This window comes from Anarhichas minor, unplaced genomic scaffold (genome assembly GCF_050575085.1).
Source record: "Anarhichas minor isolate MPS153535 unplaced genomic scaffold, ASM5057508v1 ptg000004l, whole genome shotgun sequence".
Taxonomy (NCBI): Eukaryota; Metazoa; Chordata; class Actinopteri; order Perciformes; family Anarhichadidae; genus Anarhichas; species Anarhichas minor.
The window spans coordinates 7576485-7601604 of record NW_027466450.1 but is presented as its reverse complement, the minus strand read 5'-3'; the positions used below and the strand labels follow the sequence as shown (position 1 = coordinate 7601604).

The window sequence follows — 25120 nt, the reverse complement described above, 5'->3', positions numbered from 1 at the left end:
TGTTGTATTACTTTACCTACCTTTTACTCAGGCAGAGAAAAAAAACAGCTTTTATGTTATTACTTTAAGAATTCACAGTTTGATTAATTTAATTTTTAGACACTTTATTTCTTTACTTTTCAAAAGGGTTGTTTCTTCCAGGGTAGTCTTTACAACAAGCAGCACTGCCTCAAGGCTAGTCTTGCTTGATGCTTAGAATACTTGACAAATCCAAGAGACCATGTTGGAGTTGCTGCAGTTAACTGGATATGTAGACCTGCATGAATGTTTCTCCATGATTATGCATGCCAGAGTGTACTATTTTCATCTTTATGCTTCATTGTGCGAAAAATACAGACACGACATGGCTGTTTTTTTAAACATTACAGAAACATGAGATTATTCTACAGTCCAAACTAATCTGCTCTAGTATGTTTGATTATCAGTGGCAGAGCAGTAACACTTGGCAGAAATACTTTGCACATTCAGTTTATTGAATCATCAAAATCATTTACATACGTCATCTTAGCCTGCTGTGTGCTATGTACCATTTACAATATTGCTTATTATGTACAGATTTGATATGTAACTCTGCTAAAAAAAAGAGTCTTCAACTGAGGGTTAGCATTTCAAAGCTGGCGATTTAAGAAAAAGCATGTTGTTTTCACACTGTAACTGACCCTGTTATAAATGTCCTCGCTCAACCACACATTGCCGTCAGTGTGCTCCAGGAGGAGGTCGTCTATGATATTGTCTATTTGTAGGACAGCAGCATCGCTTCAAATTTTTCGACTTCAAAATACAGGTCTCCTCCATGTGTCCACCTTTTCCTCATTGCGTCTGATTTCTTTCATAGTTGTTTTTCATGATGGACCTCAACGTATTGATTATGGAATTATAGAATGTGTGGAAGAATTACTATTTATCACCTGTGATATGAAACCAAATGTATTCTCCATGATCTGCTGTATTTAGGCAGACAGAGATACTATACATATAGCAGGAGCTGTGAGGTGAAAAATGTAAATGTCTATAAAAACTTACATGGACGGTAGTTTAACTTCATAAGACAAAGCTCTATGTTTGATTACTGGTGATGTTATATGACGGTGTTGTCTAAGCTTTACTTTACTTTTCAACCTTTAACTGCATATTTTTCTTTGGAAATGGTGACCTGTATGTTTTTTTGTGTTTTGTAAACTGTTTTTTCACAGTTTACTTCTCAATCTTTATCATGATAAATATCTAAGTTGAATGAAAAACAGCTCAGAATATTCTGAATGATTGTCTCAAGGATATGGCATCACACATCTCATGTTTCCTACTTCTGTTTACATTTTATATTGGCAGTTTTGTCATTTTTCTTAGCTTCTCCCATAGCTATGACAACCCCCCTAGACTGTATCACAACCTCATCTGTTGTTCCATGTTATCAAAGTATAATTCTATTAATGTAAGTATATTTTGCATGTAAATAAAACGTTCAATACTTACACTATACTTTATGCATAACGAAATAATGTTTTGATTACATAGAATATAACATCTCCCATCATTCATATGCATAATGCTTGTAGTGTATAAATAGACTGCATGCAAGACACTGCTATAACCCATTTCACTGAAATGCCAAAAGAATAAAGATGACATGTACCTCAAGTATGCCTAAAATATTCATTTATTTTCTTTATATAAAATACATTTATGTATGGTTTTATGTATGAAAGGTCCTTCATTTAATTACTGACTGTGACAGGGGGTAGAGGTTGATTATAGGTCAAATATTCGCCCAGTGAGGCTAACCGCCCATAGGTTGGGTTTTTCTTCATTAAGAATGACCCTGTTATCATCTATGTTCTGGTGAAACTGTTCTGCTTTATCATATGATATTCAGCAACAATTACAGTACATGAGGGAGCAGCGAGTGTTTAGGAGCTTTATAATTTAGGAATTCTTTCAAGTTTGAATTGACGTTCTTGTTCAAGCACTAAATGTGTGTATAATACATAATATGTGATATGCACATTTTCATTCTCAGGAAACCAACTGAACTGGTATAAAATATTGGTTTTTAATTTATTTATTTTTTCCCGCATGCTTCTTATTCTTTTTCCACAAACAGATGAATTTTACCTTTACATATTCTACATCACAGGTGTCAAACTCAAGGCCCGCGGGCCGAATCCGGCCCACCACGTCATTTTATGTGGCCCGCGAATCCGCCAGCAAAAAAAAAAATCCCCATGGTCGAAATTATGAGATAGAAAGTTGAAATTATGAGATAGCATGTTGTCTGTGTACCGACATTAAAACTATCACAACAGGCGGACAGGAGAGGCAACAGCCCGTAAAGCGGGTTTCCAACAAGTGATTGAGTTGAAAAAGATCGACAAATAATCCCAAAATGTCCACGAAGAGAAAAGTTGATGCAGAGGGAAGAAGATGTAATTTAAGATGGGAAAGCGAATACATGTCTGTGCTTCAAGGAGAAAAACGTGTCTGTCTTCTGTGTTATGATGCGTATCGGTGATGAAGGATACAATTCACGTCGGCATTTTGACACCAAACATGGAGCTAAATTTAGCCTCCAAGAAAAACATAAAATTGTCCAAGAATTAAAAGGCAGACTGCAATCACAGCAGAATATATTTACAAAAGCTACAGCCCAGTGCATGCTAAAGGTATGTGAGCAGGTGAGCTCCGACCAGATACAGACTTTTACAAATGTTAGTTTGTGAAGAAACACCATCGCAGACCGAGTTCAGGAACTAGCAGCAATCTAACAACACAGCTAGCTAAGAGACGAGATACATCATCTATCAATGTTTGTAAGAGGCTCAAGGCAGACCTGACTGTCAGTGAGGAGCTCTTGGATGTAGCTGCCATGCACGGGACGACGGCAGGGAGGGACATTAGTGATGCAGAGAGGTGACAAAAATAGCTTTGAACAAAGTTAATGTAATAACTTGTGTTTGATGATATTTGTCTTTGTTATTTTCTTTAAAAGTTTGATCTTTGATAGAGTAATGTGAGTTTCTTAACCCTAAATTAAAATGATTTATGTTATAATAACAGAAATGTGCTTAAATATCATTTTTCATTTATATAACTGGATGTACAATATTTTTACACTTGAATAAACAATAATCAAAAGCAGAGACAGTTATTTAACAATATGTTAGGAGTAGTTATAGTTATACAGTCTTACAGTTACAACCGGCCCTTTGAGGGAAACCATGATGCTGATGTGGCCCGGAGTGAAAATGAGTTTGACACCCCTGTTCTACATGAACATTAGCCTGTCTAGCTTCTCCCAGCTTTGTCTGACAATTCTGAATGTGCAATAATTAACATCTTTAAGCACACGAATCTACATGCATTCAAAATGTACTGTCAAAAACGGCCTCCTTCTCCCTGATATGCATGAATGAAAATGTGTCAGGTGACACAATATCCTTAGAGATTAATTCATGTTTCAGAGATTTTTGTTCAAAGACCAAATGTTTGGGTTCAATGCTGTGTTTAGGTGTTCTTAACGATCGTTGAAAAGTCTAAAAGTCTTATTAGAGATTACCAGAGCACACCTACAGAAAGTGTTTATTTCTTTGGATGAAACTAATGAGTAATGATCTGACTGTTGGGATAACTTTCAGTTGAGAGGGAGGATTCAATTTGAAAAAAATGGATCTAAAGTGCTCACCACAATCAGAGACATTAAGGATCAGCTTTTACAGTTTCAATAAGCTTAATGACTGTTACATTGCTAATAGCTACCAAACCACAATCAGCATTAGTGTCAATTCAGAACCTGTAAAATGCTAGTTATCAGTGTGCAAAATGAGCACTCAAACTGTAAATGGTTGAACTTATATTGATCTTTATTTGGGATATTAAAAGCACTTATGAATGTGTGACTTTAAGCAATTCATCTTGAGTGACAAGAAAAAAACATTGTGTGCAAAATGTTCCTTAAAATCTTAACCAAGAAGGAAGCTTCTGAACAGGCTTGTGATATTTTTATTTCAGTTTAGTTTTCGCAAACATTTGTACAAGAAGAAAGAATCTGGTTTCTGAGTGCGCTTTATGGCTCCTGCCGGAAACTATTAGCATCATTAGTGGGTGGAACATTTTATTAATTATTAATAACAGTCCAAAAAGTCATCACAGTCCAACATCGCTTTTACCTATTGTGACTGCTGAATCCTGAGGGCAGTAAAACAAGAGACTGATGGCAAAGTGCTGATAATTCCTTCCATACTGTCTCACAATGATGTGATTATCAGTTTGCGCCTCACTCACTATACTTTATAGCTCACATGTTGTCTTCATAAGAAGCCAGTCAGCAGAACAATTGAGCTGCCTCTGGATAAATCTTTGTGTAACACTTTCGTGTCTATAATGCATTACATACTTATAATGCATTATAATCTGCTTATAGCACTGTATGATTATAGTTTAAAAAATCCTAAATATGTATAGTGCTATGTAAAAATTTAAAATGATCAGGCAGTTTATAATGACGTATACAGTCAAGCAAAGTACTTCATAATTGCTGGTCACTCACTGACTTTTTTTTCCAAGGATCTAACTCCCATAGTTGTTATACATTATTATAATATTTGTATAATGCGTTATAATCACTGTTATGATTTCATATAAGATTATAAATTACTCTAAGTAGTCATTGTTGGCTTTAAAGGAGCTGTATGGAACATTCTGAAAAAACAACTATTTGCTATTTGAAAAATAGAAAAGATTCTTATTCTGTAAACAATAATCTTAGCCTCTAACGCCAACTGATGTAAGAGAGCCAATGTACTTGAAATGTAGGCTACGACTGAAACCAGCACACAGCTCCAAAAGGTGGGGTTACATATTTCCTACTTTAATGACCAGTAAATCAAGAGTGATTCTGCAGATTCTCCTCGCCAGTTGCCCAGCAACATGACATCAAGCTCCTTTGTTAGCCTGCATTAGGGTGGAAGGTCGGAAGTGGGTCTGGCATCCCCACCCGTGTGTCTCGCCAGCTGTTATGGACATGTTATATGTGAAATGATGTCTATTTGGCTTGGGATGCATGGAGAGGCATAGGGGGAAAACAATTCAAAGAGAAATCTGAGAATACAGCCCATAACGTCTTTGTAATTTAATTTGCTGTAGATGGATGGGAAGAAAATCCTATTAGATTAGGTAGTGGTGAGTACCCTACCTTCCCTATGCTAATAGACACGCACACTCACTTTTTCTCTCAATCGCTAAATCACATACACTCATACGCACACACACACACACACACACACACACACACACACTCACTGTTTCAAGGGAACCACTCCCTCAGTAACTCACAACCTGCTCACAACACACGAAAAAAACATGAGGTATGACAACATACTGCTAGAAAATAGAAATCCATGAACATCAACATCTGTTTGTAGGGTAAATTAGTACATGCATCTATGTGCACTGAAGTGAAGAGCAAACAAATCACAAGTAACACATATGTAAAAAGAAATAAAGGAGTTAATTTGCAAGTGAACTGCTTGTATTATTGGGCATGGCTCTATGATCAATAATGGTCTCTACAAACCACAATGGGTATAGCCATTAGAATGCAATAGCGTCATATCCCAAGGGGTACATATTCCACTGTCTTTCCTCTAATAGGTTTTCAAATGCGTTCTTTGTAAGTGCAAAAACACATGCAGTATTCATTGCTCTTTGCTAAGTACAACACCTTGATTATCTGCCATGTAATTACTCTGTAGGATTATTATGGAAAATAATATTAATTTATTTTGGATTAATGAATTAATAAACACATAGTTGTTCATACTAAATAGTATTATTCATCATGTATATTAATTACGGTATAATTACCTCCAACATTATTGGTTTAAAACTGTGCGCTAAATTGTGTGGTACAGTAGGCTACACAGACTTTTCCCATTGCTGCACATGCTCAGGGCTCGATACCAACCCGATTTACTTTTTCATTGATGTGCGCTGCAGAGAGTAATGATTATGTGCCACAGTTAGTGCTAAATAGTATCTGACAAGGGATGGAAAGGTCTCTCTTGGAACAGTTGCACCCATACTGGACACTGACTGGTCCTGTCATGGACTCAACACTGTAGACATCAAGAGTTCATACTTAACAGTCAATACATGGCATTGCATAAGATTGGGCCACCGCTGGCAGGATGGAAATATGCTTCCACGGCAGATGGTAAACTATAAGTTAAGTTGCGCAAATGTTGTTGTTTTGTTGTTCATATAATATAATTTACATTGCACGATAACAAAAATGAGACAAGATATTGACATTAATGTCTTTCCTATACTAAGGATGGTTAATTAACTGTGTTGACAAGCAGTGGGCCAACCTAACAATAGCCTATCACCACTGTAATCCAAACTCCGTGAGTGTTATGGTGTAACTCAAGCCAGTGAGCTCCCTGAAATAATTTCCATATATTCAAAGTAGATGTAACCTCAATGTGCAATATTTGTTCTGCTTGTTGCTTCAAATGCCCTATAAGTTCATTTGATTTGGTGTCTTATAAAATCATGGCACATGATACAATTCACCAATGAATTCATTCGTTGGCTATAACCACTCCCCTTACCTTACACTCTTCCTTACCTTAAAAGCACTATCTCAATAATAATAATAATAATGATAATATGAATGATGATTATTAATAATATGAATATAGTATTATGATTATTATGATTATTTTTATTAATATTATTATTATCAGTCGTAGTAGTAGTGTCACATTTTATAAAAGGATGACTGCGCCACCTGGAGATACAAAGGCGTCACTAGCTCGACTACGTAAAGAGGGCATCTATATTAGTTGTATTTATTTCCCGAGTTTAGTCTGTCAGGCTTACGATCAGGCCGAGAGACTGTCACTATTTGTAAATCATTGCGCAAATAAACTTTACCAAGTAAACATTAAAGGCTTGGGACCTAATATAAACTATAATTGGGGTTTGGATCTGCCAATCATCCCAAAAGAGGCAGGAAAAAAACAGGAAGCCAGCGAAGAAGTTGAGCCTGTGAGGATAATTAAGGGAAATAATTAATTCCCTCGACGTAGCTGTTACTAAGTTACCGGGGTAACGCTAAAGGAGTTGTTCCAAGATGGCGTAAACACAACGTAAAAAGCAATAATGTCGTTCTTATGCTAAAGTACGATGCAGACAAGGTAAAGTGGCAGTCATCTTTTTTACACGAGTAGCCGTTTGAACACAAGCGAATCAGCCAAGATGGAGGATGAAGAGACAACGTTGGTAAGCGAGCACAATTACAGAAAACCCCAAGGCTTCAGATAACGCTAACAATAAGCCGTTTAACTTTAGCTACTGGCTGCAGCAGTAACCGAGGTCGGCTTTTTGTTTTCTAGCTATCACCACCCATAAACCCCTAACGTACATCCGCATTGTCTTCACTCTGTCTTTCCTCAGGCTTTGATACGATGCTATTGCTATGAAAAGTATTTCAATCACGCTGTGAACACTGCAGCAGCAGCTCAGAGGAAATTCAGCAATGATCCCATCTATACTTTTTTCCATGCATATGGTGCCCTGATGCAAGGTAAGCTAGAAATAATCAAATAGCATAGCATGAGCTAGTTAAGGTCACACAACTTTGCTATCTGTCTGTCATGCACTTCTGCCATCATTTTACTACAGATCAAATTCAAGAAGCCTCAATAGAGTTGGACACATTAAGAGACAGTCGAGATGTGTCTCTCTGCACGTTAATGGCTCTTGTCTATGCTGAGAAAAAAAAGATAAACCCAGGTAAGCCAGCATAGTCCTTTTTTTAGTCATGCCACATGTTTTGCTCAAAGCACTGGACACAGTTGTTGGTAAAATTCAAGTGTCTTTGTATTCCCAGACAGAGAGGTCATTCAAGAACTTGATGCTAAAGTCAAAGAGGATCGAAAAAGTGCTTCTCCCAAGAGTCTGTACTATGCGGGGACGTTTCTCTGGCTATTAGGGCGAAATGATAAGGCAAGGGAGTACACAGAGAGAATGATCAAACTCTCCAGTGGCTCTAGAGAGGTGAGATTTTCATTTTTGGCATAAGTTCGTGGCTCCTCACCTATTTGCACTGTTGTAAAACTAGGAATGTTTTTCTGTTGTTCAGGGGATGATCCTAAAAGCCTGGATAGATGTGACATCTGGGAAAGACTCCTACGCCAGAAAGGCTGGAAAGTACTTCGATGAGGGACTGAAAGAGAGAGCAGATGTTTTTGCCCTGATGGGAAAGGTGAAATAGGAATCACAAATCCATATTGAATGTTCTTCCTCAGTCACTGCTGAATATCATTTCTCATATTTCCTATGCCTTTTATAGTATTTCATATGTTTCTGATTGACTCCGTTTTTTTTATGTGTCCCTTGCCAACACTGTGATCGGTGTATATTTACTGTTTTTACTATTTTTATTCACCAGATGAAATGTCTTTCAGTTCAGGAATAGTCATATTTTGTGCTAGCCTGGGTGTACGATACTCCTTAAGTGATGTTTCCTCTGTCCTAGGCACAATACTATGAATATCGTCAGAACTACTCCGGAGCATTGGAGATGGTTAACAAGGTCATTGTTAGCTTCCCTGGGTTCTTGCCTGCCCTCACCAAGAAGATGAAACTGTTGCTCAGCCTTCAAGACTGGGAGCAAACCATAAGCGCATCACACAGGTAATTGATGAGGTGGTGAGGAGGTTTCTCCCAAGTCATACACAGGGTCACGTCTTTCTTAGCACAAGCCTGTCTGAAGCCTGTCTCTTGCGATATCATAAAGCACAAAAACATTCGCAATCACCGCCATGGATGTAAGAAGAAAAAAAACACAGCCTGCCTCTACAAATGGCACAGCATTCAAGTGCAAATGAAACACTAGCGCGATGCCTCAAACCAGTGCATACTGATTAAAACATTGTTTGTGCTCGCGCTTCTGGGCTTTGGCCAGGGTCAGACAGCATAAAAAGGCCTTTGAGCCAAAGTGCAGAAGTCTCGCACAATTCCAAGGATTCGCTGCTGCAGGTTTGCTGAAGAGGAAGAAGAGTGATTATTGAAGTCGCACCAAGCTTAGAGCCGCTGTGGTGCCCTCACTGGGATGTGTCAAGTGGGAGAGGTGCAGGGAGCATAAAGTACACTTTACATCGCTTGGCAGCGTTCACAGTTCCTTTAAGTTTTAATGTTATTTGTGACGGAGCTCAACATAGTACTGCAGCAGTGTCATATACTCTAGTACTATCAAGTGTAGCAGATGGACCTTATTCACAAACACCTTGTTTTATATTTCAGGCTTTTACAGAAGGATACAAATAACCTGGAGGCACTACGGATGCTAGCTCTACATTCTTTATGCAGAGATGGAGATATTACTGAGGTAAAGTTAAGATTTTCACATGGATGCAAATCAGCAGGAATTAAAATAACATTGTAAATACTCTCATTTATGCTGGAACGTTGCTGATCAATTTACTGAAGCTGTTTTTATACCCCCCCCCCCCCCCCCCCTTTTGGCAGTCGGTGAAGCAGCTTTCAAACCTCATCAGCAGCTTGGAGATTCTGGAACCGCACAACCCAGAGCTTTTCTACAGGATGTCTCTAGCCTTCACCCGTGTTGTAAGACAATTTTCAGAATTCTTTCTAAATTCTTAAATGCCACATTTTTGTGTCCTTCATACTGCTGAAGAGTTGTTTAACTTGTTTGGAATTTCAGCATTTACAGTGGTCTTTTTGTCACAGTGTGGACGGAATGAGAAAGTGATGGAGCAGACGTTTAGGATGGTGGAGAGAGCCTTCTCCGTGGCATCGGGGGACTCAGACTTAGCCACAGAGTTGGGCTACCAGATGGTGCTTCAGGGCAGAATCAAGGAGGCCATGAAGTGGTACAAGACAGCCATGACTTTGGATGAGACAAGTGTTTCGGCTTTGACTGGTAACGTCTTACAGTTATTAATCTGTCGTCTCCGTGACGCTCTGGGTCCATACATACATTCTTTTACATATTTCTGAAGATATAACATCTTTTATTTTCGTTTCTCAGGTATAATTCGTTGCCAGCTGATAGAGGGCCACCTTGAAGATGCAGAACAACAGTTAGAATTTCTCACAGAGATTCAACAGTCTATTGGAAAATCAGGGGTAACGTCTTTTATGTCTTATCATGGTTTAGAATCATTTATTATGTATATTACATAATAGTATACTATGCAGTTGCACCTGGCAGGAGAGGCAGCAGCTGGTCTTCAGTGTTTTCTCTTCACTTATTCTTCCCGGGAGACTTTCTGTTTTTATTCTCGTGTATTCGATCCACCTTGAACAGAATGCCTTGTCAGCTTTTCCTCTCTCCGCTACCTTACTCTGCCTCTTTTTTTATTTCCAACCATCTTGCGTCTCTCCTTCTATAAGTCAATTAAAAAACGATTTCACCCTCAGGAGCTACTGTACCTACGTGCCGTACTGGCAGTGAAGAAGCGCCGCTCCCAGGAAGAGGTGACCAATCTGCTGAATGATGCAGTGGACACACACTTCTCCACTCTGCAGAGTCTGCCTCTGGGAGTGGAGTACTTTGAGAAGCTGAACCCTGACTTCTTGTTGGAGATTGTCAAAGAGTATCTAGCACTGTGTCCTGCTAAGGTACAACTGGGAGATTCATCAATGATGGGCTGTTTGTTGGTCCTTAAATGTCTATGTCATTTCTGAGCCTTAAATGTGGGTAGTGCAAGAGAACCTCAGTCAGTTTATATACTTATTTCGCTGCTATTGATAGTTTTGTTTCTTTATTTCACACATTTGGGAATAGTATGATAAGGATATGTGGTGAGTCTCTGCAGTAAATACAACTTTGGCTGTTCTTGTTTTAGCCTCCAGCACAGGGCCAGCCTCCTGCTCCTCAGCTTCAGCACTGTGCCACATTGTTGGATACTGTGGTCAAGATTGTGCCAGGTCTCCCCCAAGGCGTCTTCATGCGAGCCAAAGTCAGATATCAGTCTGGTGAGCACTGCATTTAAAATACGTTTTGGTTTCTCTTCTGCAAATGCTTTTGTTAATCTGCATTGCTTCTGTGTTCGTTCAGGTGACATTGAAGCTGCTCAGAGCAGTCTACAACATTGTCTGGACCAGTGTCCTTCCTATGCAGATGCTCATCTGCTAATGGCACAGATTCATCTGCTGCAGGGCAACTTCACACTGTCTTCCCAGTCGCTTGAGCTCTGCCTCAGCCATAACTTTGAGGTAAGACAACCATCCGCTCAGGCTTATTTCACCCACGGCAAATGCACAAATGCATCTGTAATATTCAGTTGGGCATAGTAATACAGGAAAGAATGCAGGTGAAAGGAAGATGAAAGTTGCGTTTCTTGCTACAATCAGGAACTCAACCGCAGAATTAAACAACCTGATATTGGTTAACTACAAGGGATTGCATGTCCGTGACATCTTGCCCCTTTCAGATCCGAGAACATCCCTTGTACCACCTGATCAATGCTCAGGCTAAGAAGAAAATGGGTGAGCTGACAGAGGCTATTCAGACACTGCAGATGGCCATGAGTCTTCCAGGCGTCCGCAGAGCTGGATCCTCGTCCAAATCCAAGAACAAGAAGATTGAGCTGAGTCCAGCCGACTGCCTCTCGGTCTTCTTGGAGTTAGCTGAGGCCCTGTGGCTCAACGGAGAACAGGTAACATTTTGAGTTTTGATATGAGAAGGCTTTACATGATGCAATCCTGCTTGATTTAAAGCGCTCTTTTGATCTTTATGGTTGATGTGAAGCAATGTACTGGCCTTGAAGGGGGAAAAAAAACTTGGGTTTAATACTTCAGCATGAAGCAGCAAAGGTGATGCAGGATGCAATCAATGAGTTCTCTGGAACCCCTGAGGAGCTACGTGTCACTATTGCCAATGCGGACCTGGCCCTGCTGCGGGGTGACACCGAGCTGGCACTGAGTATGCTCAGAAACATTACCCCTGAGCAGCCCTACTACATCCAAGCCAAGGAGAAAATGGCATACATATATCTGAACCACAGGAAAGAGAAACGTCTGTATGCAAGCTGTTACAGGTGAGCAATACATCTGGATCCAAATGTACAAAAAGAAACGCTAACTGACATCTTGATGTAAGATAGTAGTTGAACATATGAGCGACTTTGAAACCTAATGCATTGTAATTGTTTGTCTGAATGGTAATGGCTGAAACTTAATTAAATAGATGACTCTCTAGGATATTCAGCCATAGTGCACCAACATGTCATCCAGCTGTGTCTGTAGTAGGCTTTAGAACCAGTGAAGATGAAACGTGCACAGTCGCCTTCAGTCTTCTGCTGGTCTCTGCTGGTCTCTGCTGGTCTCTGCTGGTACTTGTATCAACAGCTGAGATGTAGGAGCGCGTGTCAGAACCTCAGAGCAGCAGAGACATACTGCATGTCTACATGATGAACTACACCATATGTGATGTGATACCTTTGTCCTTTCTCCAGAGAAATGGTGGAGAAGCTGCCCAGCCCTCACACATATCTCTTACTAGGGGATGCCTTCATGCACATTCAAGAAGTAAGTGGGAGACGGGTTCCATCTGTGTCTAATGAAATGTTTTTACAACAATGTTTGTATGGATATTGGCCTAGAACTTAGAATGGCTTTAAAGGTGCTACGTGCTTCAAATGACCACATTATTGTGATGTCTAATCTTAACGTTCATGTAAAGGAGCCTCGCTGTGCTGTGTTGGAGCTGTCATGAAGACCATCACCAAAGTCTTACATTGGATGATTACTGTCTAAATGGGACACAGGATGTCCCTCTTAGTATGATGGAACCGAATAGTTTTGGGGATGTTTTTCCATGAAAAATAAAAAAAACTAACAAGGAACACTTCACAATGCTACTGCACTTATTTTTAAAGGAGCAGCCCGTTTACGACAGGCCTGGAAATTGACCACATTTCTGGTGGAGTGAGCTATCAAACTGAGAGGTCACGTCATGTAACTAGATCAATCTAGAAGTTGCCAAACATTGTTTAGAGACAGGGTGTCCCCATCTTTTATCGTCGGACAGCATGAGCATCTCAGAGACTGAATGAGCAACGTAATTCGTCGGCACACTCACCGGACATTAAATAAACATCTTATATCCCTTCTTCAGGTATATCCTATCTGTGTTTCAATCTATTTATCTCAATAATGTGGCCTGTTCAAGTTGACATCTGAAATATGAGAGAAGAAGTGAAATGTCCTGGAAAATAATGTGTTGAGAGTGAAGGGAGAGAGCAAACTGTTAAAAAATCCTGCAACAGCAAGCAGGAAACGAGGAAACTATTATTAATATATATATATATATATATATATATATATATATATATATATATATATATAATGATTATTTCGTCCTCTCATCCCTATACTCGTAACCAACAACAAAATACTCACAAAACAAAATCTCATCAGAAAGTTGTTCAACAAGTGGGACACATTGTGCCTGCATTGAAGTGAGTAGAGTCGGTCTGAGATTAAGTCAAAGAGGAGGAGGTATGCATGATTTCATGGAGGCGAGGCGAGCCTCCTAAGGACAGGCATGTTGACACATACTCTGGTTGTGCTGATAGGTAAGATGGCGTCATTCAGGGCTAAAATAGATCTTCCCAACTCAACCGTCAGTAATCGCATCCTTATCCAACATTCCCAACAGCTCTTAATCCTAGCCTGTGTACGGCATGTTCACAACATTTGTAAATAAGGAAATGTTATAGACGTCCTGAATAATATTTACAAAACCAACAACAAATTGTGACACCACGTACCATGCGATTCTTTTTTTTTTTTTTTATCCTCAGCCTGAGAAAGCCATTGATGTGTACGAGCAAGCTCTGAAGAAAAACCCCAAAGATGGTGCTTTAGCCAGCAAAATTGGGAAAGCCCTGGTCAAGACTCATAACTACATGAAGGTTTGTGTTGTACACTCATTTAAAGAATGATAAACATGATTCACTCACAGAAAAAGAACGGTGTTGACACAAGGCTGCTGTTACACAGGCAATAAATTACTACGAAGCAGCGCTGAAGACGGAGCAGCAGAACTTCCTGCGCTACGACCTGGCTGAGCTGCTGATGAAGATGAAGCAATATCAGCGCTGTGAGGGAGTCCTGCAAGGAGCTCTGGCCCATGAGCCAGGTACTTTAAGACGTCACAGTATTACACACACACACACACACACACAGTGAACTGCTGACGTCAAACACACCACAAGAGAATCTAGTCATGATGACAGTTTGTGCGCTGGCAAATACTGCTTGAGTATAAACAAGTTGATGCAAAAATAGAGAGAAATAGCAAATATTGTAAACTGCTTTGAATCTGTAAAGCTAATCAAAGCTTATTCCTACTTAGTTTTACTGATTGTTTTGAGCTGTCAATTGTTTTGTTGCCTTTTTGACGTCTTCTTTTTCTTTCTGTTTTTCCTGGAACGTACCAAGTGAACGAACTGCTTGCACTCTCGGATGATTGCCGCTATCTGGTCCTGTTGGCAAAGATCCAAAATAAGGTTGACAAAAACGCGGAAGCTTTACTTTCCCTACAAAGAGTAAGTGGTTGCAGTCATGTGGCTCTCTTTGTCATCTTTTCACATTTTGTATGAAATTCTTTTGCAATTTTTGCTCCGTATAGGCCCGGGATGTGCAGGCCAAGGTGCTGAAGCGGGTGCAGTTGGAGCAGCCTGACGCCGTCCCCACGCAGAAACAGCTTGCTGCCGAGATCTGCGCTGAGATCGCTAAACACTACACAAGTCAGAGGGGCTATGAGAGAGCAGTCAAATTCTACAAAGAAGCTCTTGTGTATTGTGAGACTGATCGCAAGGTCAGTGCAGCCGAATCAAAAACGTCCTGTGTACTCCCTGCAGCTGTGGTTAACAAGCACTGGGATCTTTTAGAGTCTGGTGCTTGTGTTTGTGATCTTAGTTGTTGATAGTTAGATTTGAAGCTCTGATTTATCCACCCTACATTATCCCACCAAGAGTGTTGTCACATAAATTCAAGTGAATGCACTCGCTCTTCCTAGGTGATGCTGGAGTTGGCGCGGTTGTACCTTAGTCTAGATGAGGTCGACGCTTGCCAGGAGCAGTGCAGCATCATTTTGAAGAGTGACCAGTTTAACGAAGATGCAACTCTGGTTTGTTTTGTCTGTCCTTCACCACAGTTTTGACCGTAACCTTTTTCTTTTTTTTTTGGAACGTATTCTTAGAAGTCATTTCTTACATATGTTTGTCCTTAGATGATGACTGACATTATGTTTAGGAAGCAGGACTATGAGCAGGCAGTCTTCCACTTTCAACAACTTCTGGAGCGCAAACCAGGTGCATTGGGGCCACGTTTCAAAACATTTGCGGTAAATGTGAATTGATGATTTGACCTTTTTCTAAATGTTAAGCGTAATAACTTACACCTGTTGCTTCCAGACAACTACCCAACACTGTCACGTCTCATTGACTTGTTGAGGAGGGCAGGCAAGTTGGAAGAAGTTCCCAGATTTCTTGATATGGCAGAAAAACATTCTTCCAGGACTAAATTTGACCCCGGGTTCAACTACTGCAAAGGACTGTATCTTTGGTAAGTTTGGAGGAGCGTTTGCTCGAAAAATTGTGAAATCCGTTTTAAAATTTGTGGCTCAACTTGTGCTTGCTGCTCAGGTTCACAGGAGAACCTAATGATGCTCTGCGGCACTTCAACAAAGCCCGGAAAGACAACGTTTGGGGTCAAAATGCCGTGTATAACATGATTGAAATCTACCTAAACCCTGACAATGACACCATGGGAGGAGAAGTATTTGAGAATTTAGATGGCGAAGTAGGGTGAGTGGCAGTAGAAGCATACTATGAATCTATACAGTATATCTTTTTTTGTTTAAAATCCACAGACGTCCATCTAATGCTCACCTCTTTCTTTCACCAGGACCTCCACGGAGAAGCAGGAGTCAGAGCAGCTTGCTGTGAGAACAGCGGATAAGCTGCTGAAGGAGTTAAAGCCTCAGACATCAGGAGGACACACACAGTTCCGCATCCTGGAGAACTACTGCTTTCTGGCCACTAAACAGAAGGCCAATGTAGAGAAAGCCCTTGGTGTTTTCACAGAGATTGCAAACAATGAAGTAAGTAAACCCCATTTGGTGTGCAGTTAGAGTACTCTCTTGTGTAAATACACCCACACCGGGAGCTGTGCATTAATTCAGGCTCCCTCTTAATGTCAGTCATTCTATAATCTGCACATTACACTGTGTTAGGCTGAATGTTAATGGAGTATAGTATAGTCATTGCTTGTACAGGTGTATAACCGTTCTGTGAAAAGACCATTAAGAGGGAAGTCGGTATGGTTTAGGTGTAAACAAATGGAAGTGGGATAGTGGGGGAGGTGCTGTCAGGCTGATCCTGTCTAACCAGGAGTCTTTGGTCGAATTCAGAAAGAACACGTACCGGCACTGTTGGCCATGGCGACAGCTTATATGATGCTGAAACAGACTCCCCGAGCCAGGAACCAGCTCAAACGCATAGCTAAGATGAACTGGAATCTTGTTGACGCCGATGAGTTTGAGAAGAGCTGGCTGCTCTTGGCAGACATCTACATCCATTTGGGGAAGTACGACATGGCCGGGGACCTCTTGAAGAGGTGCCTCAATCACAACAAGGTCAGCCGGAAAATATTGTCAATGTTTGAATGTTATGTGGTTTACAAGGCGGTCCAATTCACACTGAACATTTTCCCCTTATTTTGAAAATGTGCGTTACTATGTAATGGAGAGGCTGCCTTTTATGTAAATTTCTTTGTGATAATAATTGCACTTTTTTTCCACAGTCATGCTGTAAGGCTTATGAATATCTGGGCTACATAATGGAAAAAGAGCAGGCATTCCGTGACGCAGCTCTCAACTATGAACTGGCTTGGAAATATGGAAATCGAACTAACCCAACTATTGGTATGTCAGCCAAAATCCATTTCTATTTATACGGAAAAAAATGGATTCTAAAGATTATATTTCCAACATGCAATGTCTCTTTTCGTTTCAGGATACAAGCTGGCTTTCAACTACTTAAAAGCAAAGAGGCATGTTGATGCCATAGATGTGTGTCATAAGGTGAGACACCAGTGGATGTTTACAGTTTTAGAGATTTGATCTTGTTTTTATCCCGGGGATAATCTTTTTGCTTCCATCCACAGGTTTTGGCTGCTCATCCAAATTATCCCAGAATGAGAAAGGACATCCTGGACAAAGCTCGTGCTGCCCTGAGATCTTAGTGTTGGAACTGTGTGCGTGTGTGTGTGTGTGTGTGAGAGAAAGAGACAGAAAGAAAGAGATGAAGCCAATGTTTCTGTAATAAAATGTGATTGAATCCACTTTTATTGTTTGGCTTTATGTGTCAAGTTAAAAAGAATGTACATTTATTTGTAGTATTTCTTTGGGGAAAACTTCTTTAAAAACCTTGCTATGTAAATGTGAGTAAATGAATAGTTGGGTGCTGGCAATCCTGAGGGAAAACCTGCAGTGGAGTTCAGGCACTCAGCTGAAAGCATTCTTTCTTTTATTGCAAAACCTAAACATGTCAACTGATTTTGGAGCGTAAAAACAAGAGGTCTTTAACATTTATGTTGAAGCTTTATTTATCTGGAATGGACAACCTATTTTTAATTTGATACATTCCATATTTACATTGTCTTTGAAACTATTACCTACAGTTTATTTTAATAAAAATCGATATTGAAATATTTTGTGATGAATATTAGGACGTAGATAAATATGTATATATGTTAGTGTTAAGCTAATATTTGATAAATATCAAATAAAAAATATTCTGCTATATGATTGTGTCTTTTTGACCTGCTTTTTTTTATTTATTTAATTGCGTTTAAAAACACACATGAACTCTCCCGATTAAGACGGTTCTGAATCGACAATTTACATCATCAAACAAATGTCACATAGTCAAACATTTACAAGCGTGACTGGAGAAAAAGTAGAACACACAGTGGACATTTTAATGGACATAATAAAGTGGAAGCCTGCAGTGGATAGGAAGTGCCGGGAAACACAGTCACTACAGATGGAGTCACTGTGCAAGCCAAAGGCTGCGAACTGCACTGAGCAGGCTCCCTGCTGCTGGAATCCGCGTCTTTACTCCCTCAAGCATCCAACTCTTTATGAAGACCATCCGCTGTGGGGGACCGGGGAAATTAACGGATTAGATAAACCAGAGTCCGGCTGGTGAGTGTCATCTTTTACAACTTTTCAGTACGGACGCTCGGGCAGTTTCGCTTCCATGTGAAAGAACGCGTAACTTTCACCAGTGCGCGCTGGACCATGTGCGTTTATACAGTTTGTGTTCGCGTTCATAATTGAATCTGTGTGTGCAAGATGTGGTGGTCTCTCAGAGAACCTGATTGGATGCGGTGGGCCGTGTGGGGGGGGGGGGGGGTACAGCGCGTTCCTACGTTATTTGTAACCCAGCAACTGTTCCAGTGAATGACCAGTTGAACAAATCCTATTAATGGCACCATTATTGAATCTGAGGGACTCGGTGGAGACCACACTCTGCAATATCCCTGAAGTCAAAGTGAGTGCAGACCTTATAGTTTATTTAGAGGTTTATTGCGAAAGTATTTAAATCAGCAGAGATTTTGCCATGTTTTTTTTTTTTTTAACAGTTATCACATGGCTGTCATTTTGCAAGAATAACAGTGCAATCGCTATACTTAACGGGATATCGTGTCGTGGTTTTCTCAAATGTATTCCAGGTATGGATTGTGACACGCAGAAGTTCTCTGTGCGCAAGCGCGCCAGCACGTCTCCTCCCTCTACCTGAGAGGAGCGCACCTGGATCCAACGAGACGGAAGTTCTGTGAAAGGAAAGAGCAACTCTTTTTGTCTGCGCGAAAAAGTTTCTGTGGAGTTCAAGCAGCCGACAGAAGATCTACAGTCGAAGCAGGATGTCACTGGTTGAAATTTTCAAGAACAATTTAAAGGTCTTTTCGAACCGAAGTCTGTAGTTGAGCGACTGAATGGTAAGTGGTCGTTTTCTAAAGGATCACAGAAGACGATTTAAGTTGTGATTTGTATTTGGTAGCAGACTACTTTTAGCTTTACCAGGGACTGCTACTCACCTAATTAGTTTTATTTCAAAGACAAAAAATATAAAAATCTTGACGTAGCCATTAAGATGTTATTGTATTGACATGGAACGTACCATTATGTTGTATTTTTCTGAACCCCCAGTGTTTTAGATTCGACAGTTACATTAATGCTAGTTAATCATCATTTAACATCTGAATATATGTATTGATTACAGCTGAATGTCAGCCTGATCGCAGCCTGCTCTCCATTGAAGAAGAATGAAAGCTCTCCGTAGAGTGCTCCGAAGGCGATTGCACCCAGTTAAGCTGGCGATAGTGGCCCTTGTCTTTGTCACATTCGTGTTCCTCATACAATGGGAAGTTGGGAGCCCAAGCCAACAGGAGGACCCGTGGCTGAAGGAGATGGCAGTGAAGCGGGATGCCATGCTGGGCATGGTGATTGGAGCTGTCAATAACTTCAGGGATGTGATTCCAAAGATGCAGATCAGAGCCCCAGTACGTCAGCCGGACAGAGCAGACGGTGTGTCTTGTCTGCCAGGTCACTACACTGCCGCTGAGCTCAGGCCAGCTCTGGAGCGGCCACCTCAGAACCCTAGTGCTCCTGGAGCAGCTGGGAAACCTTTCCACGCTGACTCACTGAACCTTGAGGAGCAGAAGGAGAAGGAGAGGGGTGAAGAGAAACACTGCTTTAACCTGTATGTCAGTGACCGCATCTCCTTGAGCAGAGACCTCGGCGCAGACACGAGACCACCGGAGTATGCCAATTTTTTACAATCTTTACACTTTTGGTAAAACTGTTCAAAATACCTCATGTTTACCTGTTTTTTATACTCCAAATGTGCAAGAAAGCTCAAGGTGATCATTGTGTTGTTGAACATAGTAGACCAAATAATGTTCATTCGTTTTCCAAACGACTTTTCTTTCGTAACAACATGTAATTGCACCACCTAGTGGGTGTGAATGCAGCTGTGGTGCTGTACAATAAGTACTCCTCTTTCCCTATTTACTTCTCCATGGATTTATGTACTGGCCCGAGAATATCATTTAAACTCACAGACTGACAAACACCCGAACAGATTAGTGTAAAATAGATGGGGTCTAACCCAAACACATTGATCTGATTTGCTTTTTGCTGCTGGGGAAAAACTCCAGCAGAAACCACCGAGATGATTGTACTGACTGGGGCTTTGTTTCAGCATCCCTGCCCAGTTACTGTGGCCAGTTCAGAAAGCAGCACAGTTGTCTTTGGCAAATTACAGTACATCCAATTGCATGTAAGTCCAAGAACATGTCAGGAGATAGCCGGTACATGACACAGACATAAAGCCTGTCCATGTCTTGGCTATCTTTTTATGGGGAATTACAAAGTCTCTCCCGCTTTGATATGGCAGGTAGTTCAAAGGCTGCCACACATGCAGTGTCGTGGCTGAAATGGACACCCCACAGGGGAGAGTCTGCAGATGTAATAACTACACTATTGTGCAGCTCAGGAACTGTACAGGACAGTTAGATCTTTGTGCTTTTTCTCCTTCTTTCTGCAGATGTATTGAGCAAACCTTCAAGCGATGCCCCGCCCTGCCGACCACCAGTGTTATAATTGTGTTTCACAATGAGGGTTGGAGCACCCTGCTAAGGACGGTATACAGTGTCCTCCACACCTCCCCTACCATTCTCCTCAAGGAGATCATCCTGGTGGACGACGCCAGTGTTGATGGTAAAATTCAATAGGGCCCTTCAGGGCCGCTCGGCTCTCTTTGATTTCATGCAGCATGTTGGGTGGGCAGCTCTTTGGTGTGCCACATAACGTTCAGAGAGGAGCCTCCTGCTCCTTTTGTGGCCCATGAACCGGGTTACGACAGGAAGCGAGGGGCTGCTAGTGAATACTTTCCTAAGAGGAATGAGCAGCGGTTGTGCTTAGAAAGGAGTCTGCGTTAACAGTTTTAAACAGGTCTGATGTAGGAAGGAAACAAAACGCTGGTCAGGGAAGGCAGTCAATCTGACTCACTAAGCTCAGTTATTTGTAAGGAGCAGACCACAGACAGAGAGGCCTGCTGTACAGCAGCTCTCCTGACAGCCAGCCATGTTGAAGATGAAATCAAGACTCCTTTTTAATGAGCTTGAGTCTTACCTTCCAGGCTGAGAGCTGTGAATATTGTCTATTCAGCAACACGTGTGACTATATCAGACTGTACAAGAATCACTCGTATGTTATTTCGTTGTACTTTTCACAATGTTCTTCTCAATCTCTAGCTTTACTCTATGTCTAATGGAAATGTCGTACTTTCAGATACGTTGAAGGACGGGCTGGATGAGTATTTGAAGCGGCTGAGCATCGTTCGAGTTGTCCGCCAGCGAGAGAGAAAAGGACTCATCACCGCTCGGTTGCTGGGTGCCTCCGTGGCCACCGGTGACACTCTCACCTTTCTGGACGCCCACTGTTAGTCAACACCCCTGACGTAACTCGCAGATTAAAACCAGTTGCATGCCAGCCACACCCTGACTTACACACCCACAGCTCAGCAGCCTCATGTGTGCTCTTTTTAAAGTCCTTGGCAAGGGCGTGATGCCTTTACGTTCCAAAATGTGTCATTCATTTGGTATTGTCAAGAAAAATATTGTGGTGTAATGTCTGATTTGCGTGTGTTAATAATAGGTGAATGCTTTAATGGATGGCTGGAGCCCCTTCTGGCCAGGATAGCAGAGAACTACACTGCAGTAGTGAGTCCTGATATAACCACTATTGATCTCAATACCTTTGAGTTCATAAAACCGTCCCCATATGGCCAGAACCACAACCGGGGAAACTTTGACTGGGGCTTGGCCTTCGGCTGGGAGAGCCTACCAGATCATGAGAAACAAAGGAGGAAGGATGAAACATACCCCATCAAGTAAGCAAAAGACATTAAGTGTATTTTAACTCTTGTTGGTTGTTGGAAATCATTGAAAACCTTTACGAAATAATTTCCACAGGACTCCCACATTTGCTGGTGGCCTCTTCTCCATCTCAAAAGAATATTTCTACCATATTGGAAGCTATGATGAAGAAATGGAAATCTGGGGTGGTGAGAATATTGAAATGTCATTTCGGGTAGGTCTATCTCGTTTTACCTGTCGAATCAATATCACCACTATCCAAACGGCTGCCTTAAAGGCGTGTCTTAACTGCATGTCATTATACATCTGCTTGTGCTGTCTCCCCTTTAACTTGCAGGTGTGGCAGTGTGGCGGACAGCTGGAGATCATCCCTTGCTCTATTGTTGGTCATGTTTTCCGCACTAAGAGCCCCCACACCTTTCCCAAGGGCACACAAGTAATTGCTCGTAACCAGGTTCGACTGGCTGAGGTCTGGATGGACGACTACAAGGAGATCTTTTACCGTCGTAACCAGCAAGCTGCACAGATAGCAAAGGATGTACGTAGTACACACACACACACACACACACAAACACACACTCCCCTTATTTAACCTTTCATTTATCAGGATAATCTCACTGAGATTTAGAATCTCTTTTGCAAGGGGGTCCTGCCCAAGATGGCAGCGTAAAAGTTTCACCTGGTAAAAGCGTCGCTTTAATTCGTTTTTTCCTTCCAGCATAAGAAAAACAGTATTTGTTTCTGTTGTAGAAACCTTTTTTTTGTAAGAAACTCAATATGATGTATAAAAGATAGATTGTCTTCTCGAAAAAAAAGTTCGATGATCAGATTTTTGCAGTAGCCGTCAAAAAGGCACATCATCAGCTGGCTTCTGTGACAGAATTACACACCGTAACATTGTACTATTGTAATTGTCAATGCATGATTTCTGTAAATTAAACACATTCACTGAGAAGGAGACAATTAGATAACCAATTAGGGGCTGAAAGCTGTTAACAGACAGAGAAAAATGGGCCTGAAGGACATCAGCTCTGGTAAATGACTCGGGCTCTCAATGTTTCCCAACATGTGGTCCCGGAGGTGCCATAAATGGTTCCCTCAGGGCTGTACCTCACACAGCAGGCCAGCCCTCACCCGCTGGCTTTAAACAGACACACCGTCGTCAACAGCTTCAAGGAATGCACTGTATTAGTTATCAGTGTGCCCTAGTGTGAGCAGCATCCTCATCATTATAGTAAGTGCTCTCATTATTCAAGAGCATTAGGTGCCTGCAAACCCTTTTAAATGTGCCACTATGCTTCCTTTTTAAAGGTACACTGGGTAATACTTGTCTGTTGTTAATTTGTTCAACAAAGGAGTCATTAGAGCACTGGAACACAGTCATTGACTGTTGGAAATTAGGGTGATGATGAAAGTAAGGAGAGTAAAGATAAAAAATAAGTGTCTTTTTTCTTTTTCTTTTTTGCGTCGTGTTTTATTTATGTAATTGGAGGGTTAGGGTTTAGTACATACATTCACATCACCCTCAGGTTTGTAAGCTAGCACTACCATCAGGTCAAATATTCTTACTACAGCGTACTTTACTTTAGGATCAAATAACTGCAAAACTAATGGCATTCCCATCAGCCTCAGGTGTACTGTATTTTGACTTCAGTGCTAATTAGCAAACGATAGCATGGCAATTTGCCAAACTCAGAAAGTGCACATGGCAAGCACAGCCTTACAGAACCAGTATTGTGGCTGTAGGCTCTTAGTGTTGTTGGTCTGAAATCTTGTTTTTAGTGTGCTTGCGTTGTCTTCAGACTTTGAGCTCTCCATAAATCTTAATTTCTGTGTGGATGGCAACCTTCAGAGAAATATTTGAAGAAACATTGACCCTTTCAGTGCATAAACAGCACTTCCAGATTCATCTGGAAAACAGCTACACAGCCTTTGCTAAGTCATCTTATTCTATACCTGACATTTCTTTATCAGGATGCTAGTATCCAACATGCCTGCAGTGTGTTGTTGTGTTGACGATCAATGTAAAGGAACTGCTTTGCTCTCCTGCCTGCCATTGTTTCAACAGAGGGCCTTTGGAGGGATCTCCAAACGCGTGGACCTCCGTGCGCGGCTGCAGTGCAAGAGCTTCTCGTGGTATTTGAAGAACGTTTATCCAGAAGCCTTCATGCCTGATCTCAACCCACTCCGCTTTGGCTCAGTAAGATCACACACACCTCACCACCAGCTCGCCTCTTTCCAAACCTCAGAGCCCTGTCTAGCCACTGTGGGTTTCCACTTGGGATCTCCAGAGGGTACTGAGCAGTTCCAATTTGACACCACTGAAAGCACTCCAGAGACCAAAGTTGTTTGAACAGCTTGCATTGGATGTTGGTTTTTCATTTTGTTTCCTCCCACTGCTCTCCCCTTCCCTTCTCTTCCTCTGTAGGTGAAAAATGTCGGCAAAGACTCATGTCTGGATGTTGGAGAGAACAATGAGGGTGGGAAACAGCTGATCCTTTATCCATGTCACGGACTCGGAGGAAATCAGGTCAGTCAGAGAATGTACCCTCTATCTCTGACATTTAATTCACTTTAATTGCAGAGGCTGATGGCATTTTCTGTTTCCTTCGCTGTAGTATTTTGAGTTCTCCACACATCACGAGCTTAGACACAACATTCAGAAGGAGCTGTGTTTGCACGGGGCAAAGGGGACTGTGAAGCTGGAGGACTGCCAGTATAAAGGCAGGAGCACATCTGTAGGAGCAGAGCAAAAATGGGAACTGAAGGAGGTGAGTTTTCTCTGCACTGATGTGTGATTTTTAGATGCTTGGGTTATCTTTTTAGGAAAGTAATAGTTTTCTCTTCTCCTCGCATAGAACCAGTTATTCTACATGCCAGGATGGAACATGTGTCTGAGTGCCCGTCATGTGCACCCCTCTCTGGCCCTCTGCAACTCCTCAGACAGATACCAGCTCTGGTCCTTCGTCTGAGTGTGCAAACTACCACTTTGCAAAATAGCCACTCTATGCTAGTAGGACACAAGTATACTACACTGTATGCAGTTAACATACAGTGTTAGATTAATGACAGTTAGTTTTAATTTATTTTTATACATGGAAGAACTGAACTGCTGCTGCTGCTGGGAAATTTG

At 41.3% G+C, this 25120-nt stretch overlaps 2 protein-coding genes across 2 annotated transcripts; both read left to right on the top strand.

Moving 5' to 3' along the window:
* The first annotated feature begins 7154 nt into the window (after positions 1-7154).
* On the top strand, positions 7155-17766 carry ttc21b (tetratricopeptide repeat domain 21B). Its single transcript, XM_076108005.1, has 29 exons — positions 7155-7281; positions 7456-7585; positions 7684-7794; positions 7892-8058; positions 8144-8266; positions 8540-8697; positions 9307-9391; positions 9532-9630; positions 9754-9946; positions 10055-10152; positions 10447-10647; positions 10875-11004; positions 11087-11244; positions 11463-11687; positions 11830-12068; positions 12486-12558; positions 13836-13946; positions 14035-14173; positions 14476-14582; positions 14666-14854; positions 15056-15166; positions 15269-15350; positions 15453-15603; positions 15684-15845; positions 15946-16141; positions 16451-16675; positions 16843-16963; positions 17055-17122; positions 17206-17766. The coding sequence occupies exons 1-29, from the start codon at positions 7258-7260 to the stop codon at positions 17281-17283; spliced, it is 3954 nt and encodes a 1317-aa protein (XP_075964120.1). The 5' UTR covers positions 7155-7257; the 3' UTR covers positions 17284-17766.
* A 469-nt stretch (positions 17767-18235) lies between these two features.
* Positions 18236-24959, top strand: galnt3 (UDP-N-acetyl-alpha-D-galactosamine:polypeptide N-acetylgalactosaminyltransferase 3 (GalNAc-T3)). The gene is made up of 10 exons (XM_076103868.1): positions 18236-19868; positions 20655-20827; positions 21401-21550; positions 21767-22001; positions 22084-22201; positions 22325-22525; positions 24056-24187; positions 24416-24517; positions 24606-24758; positions 24846-24959. The coding sequence occupies exons 1-10, from the start codon at positions 19372-19374 to the stop codon at positions 24957-24959; spliced, it is 1875 nt and encodes a 624-aa protein (XP_075959983.1). The 5' UTR covers positions 18236-19371.
* The last annotated feature ends 161 nt before the right edge of the window (positions 24960-25120 follow it).